Raw genomic sequence first — 13,508 nt, forward strand, 5'->3', positions numbered from 1 at the left:
AAATGGTAATGATGTGAAGGAAGTGCGTCTCAAGAATGGAGAAACTAAACACAAGTCTTCTTGATACCTTCTACGTCATCAGCTGCCATACGGAGAAGGGACTCGGTGAAGTTAACCTCTACACTTTTTTTCTCTAATATTTTCACAATGATGTCTTGTGTGAGGCCTGGATTTTCCTTTTCAGCCTGAAAGAAAAACATGCAATGAGTCATTGGTCTGGTTCGAGATCTCTGGCTTCGGTGACGGGGATATACTGTGGGAGACACAGAGGCATGCTACAGCTTCCACAGGGGGGTGTTTTCTATGCTTTGTTGTTTCTTTTGTATTTTGGAGGGAGGTTCAAGGACAAGGGGCAGATGTGAGGTGGTGGGAGATGAGTGGACTGGCGTGCACGATGCAAAACTCAGAGAACCAAGAAAAAGGCAAAAATTCCTCACACTTCTCATCGTTTTCTGTAAAACAATCGCTAGTATTGAAACCCAGAAATGTGATCAGCATTTTAAAGCTAACACTTAATTGTTCAGAAAGCACTGGTGACACAAGTGCTACCAAAGGCACCACCAGCTTTGCTCAGCTTACGCATCAGAAGCTTTTATTCTGTGCAAAGTCACAGGAGCACCCAGCATTGCTTCCTTTCCATTGTGTCTTCTCTCAGTCAACCAACAAGAATAAAATCTCTACCATATATTACTCCTTTCACGAATACACTGAGAAATTTTAGCACATAAAACATTTCATCTTAAGGATGAGCAATAATAACTCCTACCAAGTGTTTTCGGAATATGTGCTGTATTAGAATTAGATGCCAGGAAAAGCAAAATTAAACACTAGGGTAGCTTTTGCACTTTTAAATAAAACCGATTTATTCACTTACTTACTTTTTCATAGAATAATTTCCACTTACCATTTTAGTTCAATGGTTTTTAAAGTACCACTCATTGAAAACTCACTTTTATTTATTGGAGTGTTGGTGTGTGTATCTTTGTGTGTGTGTGTGTGTGTGTGTGTGTGTGTGTGAGAGAGAGAGAGAGAGAGAGAGAGAGACAGAGAGAGAGAGACAGACAGAGAGAGAGAGAGAGACAGACAGACAGACAGACAGAGACAGAGAGACAGACAGAGAGAGAGAGAGAGAGAGAGAGAGAGAAATGTGTTGCTTGGCCATAGGCAAGCACCCATGTCCAAGTATAAGTGAGAGGACAGCTCTGGGGAGTCAGTTTTCTCCTCCCTCCTTTGCATGGGCTCAGAGGATTGAATTTTGGACATCAGGTTTGTTAGACAATTGCATTTATTCATGGAACCTTCTCCCTGGCACTCTACAGTACCCCGGCAAGCTATATACAGACATGGTAAGTAATATGAAGCATGATAAATAAATGTACATTTCTTAAGGTACTTGAACTCTAGGGCGCTAACATCTAGCCATACCAAGATTGAATATAAAGGCAAGGCAAATTTTGCATTTCCATTTTCATAGTAATTTAGCCTATTCCATTACTAAAAAAAATTTTTAATCACATTGAAAGTGTGGCTCCTTTAGGATGCTTGCCAATTAAATCTATATAATGGTTTTTCTTTATCCTCAAATCATGAAGAAGCATAATTTCCAATCTTGATCCAGAGACACTCGCTCTGCTTCCTTAGTTTCAAACACAATTAACCTCTCTGCCTCTGGAGCCCATTCTAATGTCACTGAGGTTAGTTTTTCGTAAAACACTCTTGTCTGCATGAGGTCTCAAGTACGAAAACCTCAGAGGTAGTGAACTGAGGCGAAAGGTACAAAATGAACACGCGCCTCAGTGAATGATGGGATCACTGCACTCGCAATGTTATGCTTATCACTTTCATAAATGGTTAAAATTTGGTTAAATGTGCTATTTCTTAGTTTCCAGAACTGTCAAAATTGTACTTGATGTTTATTTCATAACAGTTGTTTATCTTCCTTGTCCAAGTAGCATTAAGTCCACCTACATACTGAATTATCTTGGGGGCATAGTGTTTACAGGAAATAATTGAGGAGAAACAGCTTGTTAATTAAGTTAAAGTGCTGAAAGAATTAAATCTAAGACTGCACACCAAGTTTTTAATACTAGTTTGATTTGGCACAGCAAAAGATCAGCACTGAAAAAACACAGAAGTCTCACAGAGGCCCCAAGCTTTCCCAGTTCTCTGAGCTCTGAGAGCCAAATGCAGTTTGGTAGAAATTTGGGTAGTACAAATATATTAGGGAACTGGTTGTGGTCTAGTAACTCAGTTACCCTAAAACTTTGTACACAACAAGATAAACAATATTTTATCTCATTGCTAGAAAAGGCCATGTATTACTCGGTGCTTGAACTTCCTGAGCACTGGAGTTTCTCCAACACTGGCACCATTCTCATTCCTCCCTGCACACTGATGTCTTTCCTCTTCGTGGTGCTTGCTTTTAGTAGTTCCACAAAGATGACATCATTTAAAGGAAAGTGTGTTGAAATCACAAACCACTTCAAAAGAAGTTCATAGTGTAAACAGATGTTAGTATTACAGTACTCACTTTTCTAAACCACTTCACACAATCCACTAGGTCTGCAGGACAGCTGGGCACAACGTTTGGGAACTATGTCCTATGCAGTGGCTATCAACCTTCCTCGGGCTTTAATACAGTTCCTCATGTTGTGGTGACCCCAACCATAAGATCATTTTTGTTGCTTCTTTATAACTGTAATTTTTCTACTGTTATGAATAGTAATAGTAATATAGTCTTAGGTGATCCCTGTCAAGGACCATTCAAAGCCTGTTATAACCTACAGGCTGAGAACCACTGTCTTAGTGTCATCTGGCTAACGTCCTGGCTAAATGTTCAAAAACTAAAATTCAATCAATACGTCTGAAACCTCTGCTCTTAAATCAGAGAAGCTATCTGCACTTGATAGGTTCCAACCTGGAACTTGATGTGTACTCAACATTTTTAAAGACTCTAATGCAAGAGAAAATGTCCCACAGCGTGAAAGCATAGTTTCAAAGCCAATGATTAGCAATGTAGGAGACGGCACACGCCTGCAGCTGGTAAGGTCAACTAATCACACAGAATGTATATTTTAATAAAAACTTTGATATATTTTTATGTTGGGAAAATTACTCTTTTTTCTGCAAATAAAAACAGGGATATGATATGATTTATCTAAATAAATTGTCTAAGACAAGAACTGGCAATATGGATATAAAAAGTAGTTTAGTAACATGCTTATGTCATTTTCAAAAACAAAAGGTTTCCAAGTGCGTTTTCATTATCTTTGGTTATGTGGCTGCAGAAGTAGTGCATGTGAGTGCACTAGCACCAGGGGCTGCACACACAGAACTGTGAGGCCCCTGGTGTGCTGCCTGCACTGAATTTAGGCCTCCAGAAGAGCATCAAGTCCTTTTACCCTTTGAGCTCTCTCTCCAGTTTCTCAAAATTTCTTAAAATTTACAGACACAAAAATCACTTTTCCTGCATAGCTTTCTTTAGTTTTATTGAGATCTAACTAGCTTTGATAGTTAACAATAAATCACTGCTTAATAATATAAGATCCATGCTGTCCTTAAATAATTTTCACCATACTTTAGAATTAAGAAATACTGTTGTGAACCTGAAGAATAGTATATGCCTGTTCTTTCCAGTACTTGGAAGGCTGAGACCAAAGGCTCATCTGAAGGAAGTCAAGGCCAGATGTGTGTAACTTGAAGACTTTAGCTCAGCAGTAAATAAACAAGTGTCAGTGATGTGGATAATCCATGTATCCACGGGCAAACCCAGACATGCAGATCTGTCTTCTTCACACAACTGTATTTTTACCACAATGTCATAAGAAAATTCCTGAAGGATACATTATTTTACCAGTTTTTGAGTATCACTAAAAGTAACAGCTACTAAAACTTTAAGTGTATTCTTAATTTAAACATTAAAATATTTTAACTTAAAAATAAGATATTTTAGTTAATTCTGGGAAATTCCAAGTAAATAAAAACATACATATTAGTTGAGAAAGAATGTAACATTTTAAAATAATATGTACATTAAGTCTCTAGAGTATAGCTAAACAACAGAATACACCCTGAGAACAAATATAAAGTCAAGTAAACACTGCTAATTTTTCTCTAGTGGTTGTATACAGAGAAAATGTTTTACAGTGTGTAAGAAATGAATTACTAAGCTAGCTTCTGCTATTTTTAAAAAAATGTTACCAAACGTGTAGATTTTATCCATAGGTCAGGTCTGTTTGAACAACTCATACTTTTTAGAGCTCAACCTATTATCAGTAAAGCAAATCAACAGCTCAGGTCTAAGGTCAATGAAGAAATACACTTGAAATATTTTTACCACATTCTCAAAGTAAACTTAGTCTGCAATGTATGAGTTATAATTTTATATTGCATTATTAAACCATGTGGAATGTAACAAATTTACCTTTTAAAAACAAGTTTAGAAAGTAATAGAAAAAAGAACGTAAAAACACAAGTCTAAAAGTGACCATCTGAAACACCATTTGCTGTTGTCTTTTTTATAAATATTCAAAGCTGTATATAATAGACCAAACCATAATAAATGTCTAAGTAATCTAAAGCTAGCAACAGTCACATGGTATTGAGATTTGCATATAACAGTTTAATAAATATAGGAGTTATTGTACCTCACCTTAATGAAAGCGGCTCTCAGAGTCTGAGCTGCAGACAAATTTACTCGTTCTAGCTGCAATGAGAAGTTTAAAGTTATGATCAGTCTAAGTGTTCTGGGGAAAACATTTCTCATGTTTGTCTCTAGTAATAATAAACCCACCATATAATAAGCAAAAATGTTTCAATAGTTATGAGCCAGAATTCTACAAAAATTAAAATTCTTACTCAAACCTGTAAAAAAACAAGTGTTTTAAAAACAAGATGTGCTTTCCTCGAAAGGAAGATTTACAATACCGAATACATGGTATAAACATTGGATGCAAAATTCTACATTTTAAGAGAAACAATACACACATCAACTTGAATCCCTGAAATGAACGAGGATTAACAATAGCTGATTCCCTGGTTATGGTCCTCTGTGTGCACATGAGTAATAATTAAAGAGAGAAGTGAACATGTATTTTGATTCTGCTCATATTTACTCCCTTTCTAATTACTCTAACCTCTTGGTCAAGGATCACCCTTAGTCTCTTTTCCTGCCAGTCAGCCAACAGTGCTGCCAACAAAAAGGAACACTCTCAAACTGAAGCCTAGGTCATCTGAAGGTCAGTGCTGTTTCTGTCTGTCCTCTACTCCTCTAGCAGTAAATAAACTGCAGGTGCTGCAGAGATGGCTGAGCAGATAAGAGCACCCTCCTCTTGAAGAGGACACTGCTTCAATTACCAGCACCCATATGATGACTCATACGGATCTGTAACTGTAGCTCCAGGGGACTTAATACTTCATTATGGTCTCTGCAAGGAACTGCACGCACATAGTGCACTTACATACAGGCAGCACTCAAAGATTAAATGTAATGATTTCACTCTTACATGTGAGGCTAATAAAGCAAACTTGCTTTAATAGTAAACAACATGATTCATGTGATTACAGTGAATGCTGTTTCAGGAACAGTGCAGCTCCTCAGGTCTCAGGTATGTATAAACGCTGGGCTAGACGGGATAGGACAGAAAATTTCCATACTGACTGCCCATGCTTTTCTTTCGGTTTATACTCTACTGCATGCTTTTGATCAGCTAAAGGTCTGAGTCAGATACATGTCCCTTCCAGCCCCAGAATTAACAAACGTCTCAGTATCATCCTCATTGAAATGCAAGTAAAACAAGACTAGAACAGCAAGTGAGGAGCTGGTACAAAAGTGTCCAAGGTAGAGATTTCTAGACTACATTTGACTATTTCTGTCTTACTAAGAAAGAAGATACAAGGTCAGTCAGACAAGTCTCAGTAAATTAGAAGTCTGGAAACTGTGAAGCACTTCAGCAGAGCTGTTAGTAATTTTGGAGTATACTGTACACCACATATCTGAAATGAAACATTTTCCTTACTCATCAGACTTCCAATGCCCGAGAGTAGCCAGGCTCACAGGCCCAGACCTCTTGTTTGCAGAGAAGCTGCCATCTCAATGAACTCTTCATAACTGTTCCAAAGTTATAGGCTTATAAACTGCACTTAGGCAGCAAACACTTTTACCCACCCTGGGAACCGCCTTGTTTTATGCTTCTCAGTTGTGACTAAGATTTAACAAAATTGTTCTCTCTCCCGACAGAAGGTTCACTGTAACAACAACCATCTTACCAAGCATCAACTAAGTGTTTGTAGAGTGTTTTCTCTCCAGAATAGTCTCTTATCCTCATCACACACCTGCTGCTATCATGATTTTACATATAGAAACTTCAGTTGATGCAAATTTCCAACTTAGTCCTGAGTCAGCTTGGCTCTGTGGTCCGTATACAAACAGCCTTTAGCATATTGCACACGAGTTGCTATTTGTGAGAATTACTGAACTGAGTTCTGCCATGAGTAAGAAGTCAATGCTGAAAGACTACCCAGTCCTTACTAAGTTGAACTTAGTAGCTCTGTGAAAAGCTGCAAAGTTGGAGTGCTATCAGCTTACTTTTAGGAGATAGTATCTAAACTGATTTTAAGGTGGCCTGGCTTCTCAAAACTATCTTTACAAGTTCTACAACTTAATTCTTCACTGTTGGTAGCACTTGAATGACACACGATTTCACGTCAACCTAAAACAAGAAAAAAACTGCATTTTCTTTCCAATACTTATTACTGAGTGGAACCATGTGAACTGTTGGGATCTCAGGTTTTGGCTAGAGTAGCTTCATAAAGAACCCTGGTCTATTTCAAAACTGATAGATGACTAGCAATTGGTAGCATACACACACATGTTCATTCTAAGGAGGGAAGGCGATTATGGCTACAGTTTGCATCACTAGACATTAAAACAAGAATTGGCATTGCTTGGGTCTTAGCCTCATTTCATGTCACAACTGAAAGGAAGGGTTAAAATCCAAATGAGAGAAAAGAGTGCTTACGATATGTGATATGTCCACTACAAGGCAAAGCAACAGTGCCTGCTGAAGGATCCCTAAGGAACTCAGCACAGCATCACTCTACCAACTGCACACTTACTATTATCAACTATGCTTGCCAAATTTACAGCCAGGCTCACTAATACATCTGAAGTTCAGATACCATCCCAGTCCTCAGTAGCTCACTTATGCATTGATGCCTTTAGATGCATCCATTCATTACCATAGTTTTCAGCAATGTGCTCTCAAGCTAATGTCCTAGTAGAAAACAGAAATCAATTCAACCTTTGCTCACTTTTCAACGGTTTTTCATAAATTCTTGTGAAAGTTTTTTGTTGGTGTTGTTCTAAAGGTCTAAAAGTTTAGGTAAATTAGTTCTCAATTGCATACAAAACTTCTGGCCTCCTCAACATGAGACAAGATTAGGTTTTCCCATGGTGACACCATCTTAACACCTCCTCCTGGACAATGTTGAACCACTATGTCTATGCCCATGAAGCCTCGTGCATTCTGATCTATCCTGGAGAACAGCACCATCTTTACTTATGTAGAAGAGATTTATCAGCGTTTTCACAGCCTCTTCTTCTTGGAAGCAAATTTCTCTTACACATGAGTAAAATAAGTAATTTTTCATCAATGAGTAGGTTTTCATCAGTATCAATCCCAACAGTTCATTTACCACAAACCCCTCATTTTCACAGCAAAGTCAAGATGCAAACAGCTCTTCTTCATACACAAAGACAAACTGGCCCACGCTGCTAGGCTTCTCTCGTTTCTTTTTACGAACTGACGTGCTATAAATGAATTCGCCTCCTCAAGTCAAGAGTCAACATACCAGACTAATCTGAAAACTCTCCCCAACACTCTGTGAAGTGGCACTAAGCTGGATACACAAACCTGAGAAGACACAGTACCTGTGGTGAAATTATAAAAGACGTTTGGACTGTGTAAGGCGTTCAAACCCTAACTACTGCAAACTTAAGGGATGTCTCCTTGTCTAACTCCCACAGCGTTAGTTAAGTAACTTTAAATAGCTGTTTCCCAGTGGATCCCTGAGAACGGGTATGTTTCTTGTTTTCTCTTATACTCATGGCCATGCAGAGCACTAAGCCAATAAACACTTGGCATTTACAGAACTTCCTTCTAATAATAGCTACTTGCAATGAAGTGTCACAACACAAAGGTGGATCTAATGATCGGCTGCTGAGAGCTGCCTCAGAAGAGACCACCACAGGGACAAGTTTACAAGTGAGGCTTTCTCCTTGAAGAAAACAGTCTTGAATTTTGTAACCTCTTGTGCAGTTAGGTTTGGTCATAAAATTAAGTTCTTAAAAATACTGTGCATGGATGTCCTATGTAGGGCTTTTTTGGTAAAGGTCACATTAAGTAATTAGACTCAGGTGAAAACAAGACTTCACAACGTCCTTGTGGACATGATGAGACAAGACTTCACACTGTGTCTCATCTCTCACCCTTTAGTACATAATGGAATTTTGGTAGTTACTGTGCACAGTAAGCAGACGGTGACATGTTAAAACAAAAGATGAATTTCTGATGATACTGACTCATAACTATCATTAGCCTTAAATCCCCTGCCTCCAGAATCTTTTATGTAATGGCAAGGACTCTGAACCTGACAGTATTTTGTAGTATCTGAAATTCTAATATATGCATGGTATGTCAAAAACTATAAAGGAATGACTCTAAGATTTAGATTCATAAAGTATACCAAGTGCATCAACCCCAATAATGTGAGGAAAATGGATTGGAGTCTAAAAATAACACTCTAAAAATGCACTGGCTTTTTTGTAAGAGCTTCCAGCTATCTTAGCAACAATTTTAAAAAAATATATTTTGTCATGCAGCAAAAAACAATCATTACATTTTTTTTCTTACTTTTTCTTTTCTCTCTCTCTCTCTCTCTTTTTTTTTTTTTTTTTTTTTGGAGGGGAGAGGTTCAAGCCACTGAGTTTTAGAGACAAGACATACACACCCATAAATGTTAATCTTATGTTAGTAAAATAATCTCACTATTCAAGGTCTCCATTTATGAGTACAGAGAAGGAATTAATTAACCACTAAGGGACTTACAGATCTAAAATTCTCTTCAAATACTATTAGTATATTAATTTAATCCAAAAATATGCTTGTGTCATGTTCAAGACAATTATTTCAATAAAAAAGTTACCATAACTTCTTCAGACACAATATAACTGCATCTTCCAGAAATCAATTGTAAACAGGACTTTGTCATTAGGACCTTTGTGCCTGCCATTCTGGCTATCTACAATCTACTCTTATTTATTTCTTCGGATTTATACACGTCCCGTTAAGTGAGGCCCTCTCTGAACCCTAAAATTGGAACCATCTACCTATTTCTCTCTTTCTTCTTTTCTTGCTTGATAGTACTTATTAGAAATCTTCAACTTAGAAACCTGTAGGTACTACCTATCTTTTCTACTAAGACTGCACAAATCTACTTACTTTTAATCTACAATAGTATGGATGGATTGGCCCCAACAGCCAACACAGTTCATACAAATGTCTGTCATGTGGAAGAATGGTGGAAAAATCTTAAGGAATTGCAGAAATCTTAAATGTACACCCACCTCATTAAACACAGGATACATGACTGCATAGAGAGGCATAGAAACCATGGAAGTGGTCTCAGCTTCATTCTTCATCTCTTCCATTGTCATCCTCATTCAAAAGCCAACTACAGTAGAAAAAGCAATGCTAAAATGCAGAGGGATCTTCATTCACTGCCGAATTTCTTCCCTTTTGTGCGTCTATGCGATAAAGAATGGCACACAAAAAAGAACAGCAATCTGGTGGAAGGGAAAGGAGAAAGTAATTTACACTAAAGGAAAACAACAAAATTCTAGAAACCCTCTTGTTAAAGTTAGAGAATTACTAGCTATCATACCAAGCAGCTAAATCTGATACCACATTTCTCATCTGAAAACAACCTAGTCAGTGAGATTATTTTCCTCTTTTTTGAGACCTCATTTTAACCAGCTAAGTCCTATTTCCAAGGCGGAGTATCCAAAACCTACTTCATGTGGATGCAGTGAGTTCTCCATAAAACATCATGAAAAACTTATGTATTAAACTGCATCACGTACAGTCAGAAGCCTGTCAACAAGAGGCAGAATTAATTTTCTGAATGACTTATGTGAAGTACTAATGAAATATGGAGAGCTAAATTACGAGGGTAAAAGTGTTGAATAGTTTTTTAACGCTTTTTATGCCACTTGCTCACTGATTCTTAGCACCTGAAAATAACAACAAAAACAGCAGCACCAGAGATTTAAGGCAAATCTTATTGCTAAAATAATGTGAAAAGCACTTTGTATGGGATATAACGTACATTGTACTGCCAGTGAACTCTAATGTCTAGAACTCTGGAATCTCTAAGTTGGACATAAAACTAAGAAAATCCGAGAATTGTAGGTAGTTAAGAATTAAGACTCAAGAATTCAACACTCCAGCCCTTGGAAGCCTGAATTAAGGGACTCTCATTTATAATAAGGCCTGCCTAAGACAATAAAATTTTTAAAAGGAATGTATACTTAAAGAAGGAATTATATACTTTGCAGGCTACACAATAAATTTAATCATAAACTATTAATAATTACAAATGTATTTAACACACAGCTTTTTAACTCTGAACAATTCTTACTAAAGAAAGGATTCTGCATTATAAAACATTTTCATACAGTAACAACCATTTCAGTTTTACAAAGAGAGAAGTAAGCTCAGAAAGAAATTTGACTTCATATGCACAGAATCCAGACCTAATATTTACACAGCACAAATATCTCTTGACCAGAAAAGTAAAGAACACCCTTTCTATCACCAACTCAAGGAGCGCAGAAGCTCCTCATTCCCTGAACAAAACGAACACTTAGTATCTACAGAAACAAGATATACATCAGTCATTGAACAGGTATCTTTACAAGATTTTTTTTTGAAGAAGAAGAAGTAATCTTCCTTTGAAGAGCTATACTGTTGAGGACCACTGAGAGCTAGAGGACTGCTTCAAAAGCACCACCTCCCCGTCGAAGCTGCGTGCTCTGTGTTCTTTCTACTGCACCCTTCCGATTGAGAGGGGCTCAATATCCACCAACAACAGAGTCCTGCTTTGGGCAGTTTTAAAAATAGAAAAGAAAGAAAGAAAAAAAAAAAAAGACCCTTCCTTTTTCTGAGCTAAACTTTGCTTCCCAACTTTACAGAGCGCCACCAAAACCAACTCTTAAACTGTTTAATACAGAGGAAGAGAAAACCACTAACATAACAGTCTATGGTAGATTTATGAATATTGTTTTGGCTATAAAAGCAGACAATCTTCCTGTACCTATGTAATTATTTAATATGCTTCTAGGTGATCTACTTTTATTCTGGCACACACTTCTAATAGCAGCACTAAGGGAAGAAAGGCACGTTTACCAGTGAGAGGTCCCATCTGTGCTAAAAGCTAGTGATATTTAATTTTAACAAAGGAAAACTAACTATACAAAGCAACCTTGGAACCAAGAAGGCATCATGATAAGCAATAGTGAAAATGCAAACCATAGAATTTAGGCAAAGATTAGACTAAATGGTAAGAATCCATGGTCCAAATGAAAAAAGCGTGCAAGGAAGAACAAAACAGAACCAGACACAGAACTTGAAGTGAACTGAATTTGGTAACAGGGAAGATCATTGTTAAATATTGCACTGACTGTCCATAGGTATGACAGCAAATGCACATCAGGTGGTTAAAAAATACAGTCTTTAGTCTTATAGTGCTAATGTCATGGACAGGAAACAGGAAATAAGCTTGTGTGAGCAGCAAAAGGATGTCTGGTCTATATGGTTGTTGAAATGGAAAAAGAAGATGACAGACCAGCATTACAAGAGTAGTTCCATTAAGAAAGTGGTCACCCATCTGAAATTCCACAGAACACAGGCGATGACTTTGAAATTAAAAGTACTCTTCAAAGACCAGCACACTAGTAGCTTGGAAGCCCCCCGCCCCCCAGCTTAGAGTGAGCTGATGAGAAGAAAAGCTGTGTTTTCAAGAATATCAGTAAAAAAGCAATGACAAGAGGCAGAGCAAGGATCAACAGGATCGACCTTGCTCTTAAGAACACACATGATTATCACCCAAGATAGGGAGGCTGACACAGGTTCAGGAAGAAGGGTAGGTGGCTAGAACCATTAAGCAATCCTGTTGACATACTCACATGCAATAAGCCTACTCAAACCTTCAGCAAATATTGGTGTTGGACTTTTCTTGGACTTGCATTTAATAAGTAGTTTCTCCTCCCAAACTAATATTGTACTATTATCAGCTCTTTAACAACCTTTTAATACAGTTACCATGAAAAATGTTCCCGCAAACACTTTACATCAGAACTGTTTTTAGAGTACACGTTACCAACTGGACCTATTACAGTTCCAAAAGCATCAGACAGCCATCAATGGGTTCCAGAAAGGCTTTTAAAATGCATTATTATGGTGCCAACTGTAATTCAAGTTGAAATGTGCTTCTTTTATTCCTTTCCCTGTCTCTTCACCTGAAATGATATCATGAACAGCCTACACATATGGAAAGACAACACAACGTCCACCTCATAAACAGGACAGAACCAGTGCGCTGTGGCTTGTTTCACAAGGTTCCTTCCTTGGATTGTTATAAGCTTCCACTATGTCATGGCAGATGAGCAACACATTGAAAGGTATTCATTCTGGGGATGAGAAACCGTCTTACATGTACAGAGAACTGAAGATTCCAGATTCGAAATCCCAAACCTGGAAGCCATCAGTGCCACCCACCTTCCATCCACATTGAAGAACAAAGTCCCCAATGGTCAATGCACACTTAGCTTCACTGTGCCGCAGGAAGTTGCTTGCATAAACAACCGAACAGGAACGATTTCTGTCTCAGGTTTGGAGGTTTCAATCCACTCGGAAGGTGTGGTAGGGTAGCAGATATGGCAGACAGGTGCAGCAGCATGCTCTCTATTCCTTTCTAGCTGGTCCGAGTCCCTGGCTCATGGAGGCAGGTTACCCACATAAGCAGGTTTGGACAGATTTTCCCTTTATAGTATTCTGGAAAATGCTCACGGCTATAGTGAAGTGTGTTTTACTAAGCTGATTTTCTGGTACTTAGCCTACCAGAAAATCACAATACATATTGACTTACCCAAGGTTACAAGTACTTCCTAATAATAACATACAACTTAGCTTAGTCAGCAAAGTACTTGCCACCAGGTACTTGACCTCAATTCCCACCACACATATAAAAAGGCAGGTGTGAGTGTGAAAGTACATGTACATGTGATTCTAGAGTTGGGAAAACGCAGAGAGCCAGATCCCCAGGTTAACTGGCCAGCCCAGGCTATCCCAGCCCAATTTAGAAAGGAGCCCCCCACCTACTGAGGGATACTGGCTTATAAGCAAGGTGGATGGATATTCCTGAAGAACAACATCCAGACCTCAGGACAC

At 38.1% G+C, this 13,508-nt stretch overlaps 1 protein-coding gene across 1 annotated transcript in view; it reads right to left on the reverse strand.

The window, feature by feature from the left end:
• PDCD10 (programmed cell death 10) overlaps positions 1 to 13,508 on the reverse strand; it is a 40,496-nt gene that overhangs the window by 12,920 nt on the left and 14,068 nt on the right. Inside the window, exons 2-4 of the mRNA XM_080915148.1 lie at positions 9,626 to 9,844; positions 4,652 to 4,705; positions 68 to 185 (exon numbers count right to left, since the gene is read on the reverse strand). Of these exons, the coding sequence (XP_080771274.1) occupies positions 68 to 185; positions 4,652 to 4,705; positions 9,626 to 9,721 (268 nt within the window). The 5' untranslated portion in view covers positions 9,722 to 9,844. The remainder of the gene's footprint in view (positions 1 to 67; positions 186 to 4,651; positions 4,706 to 9,625; positions 9,845 to 13,508) is intronic.

This window comes from Micromys minutus, assembly GCF_963924665.1.
Source record: "Micromys minutus genome assembly, chromosome: 4".
Taxonomy (NCBI): domain Eukaryota; kingdom Metazoa; phylum Chordata; class Mammalia; order Rodentia; family Muridae; genus Micromys; species Micromys minutus.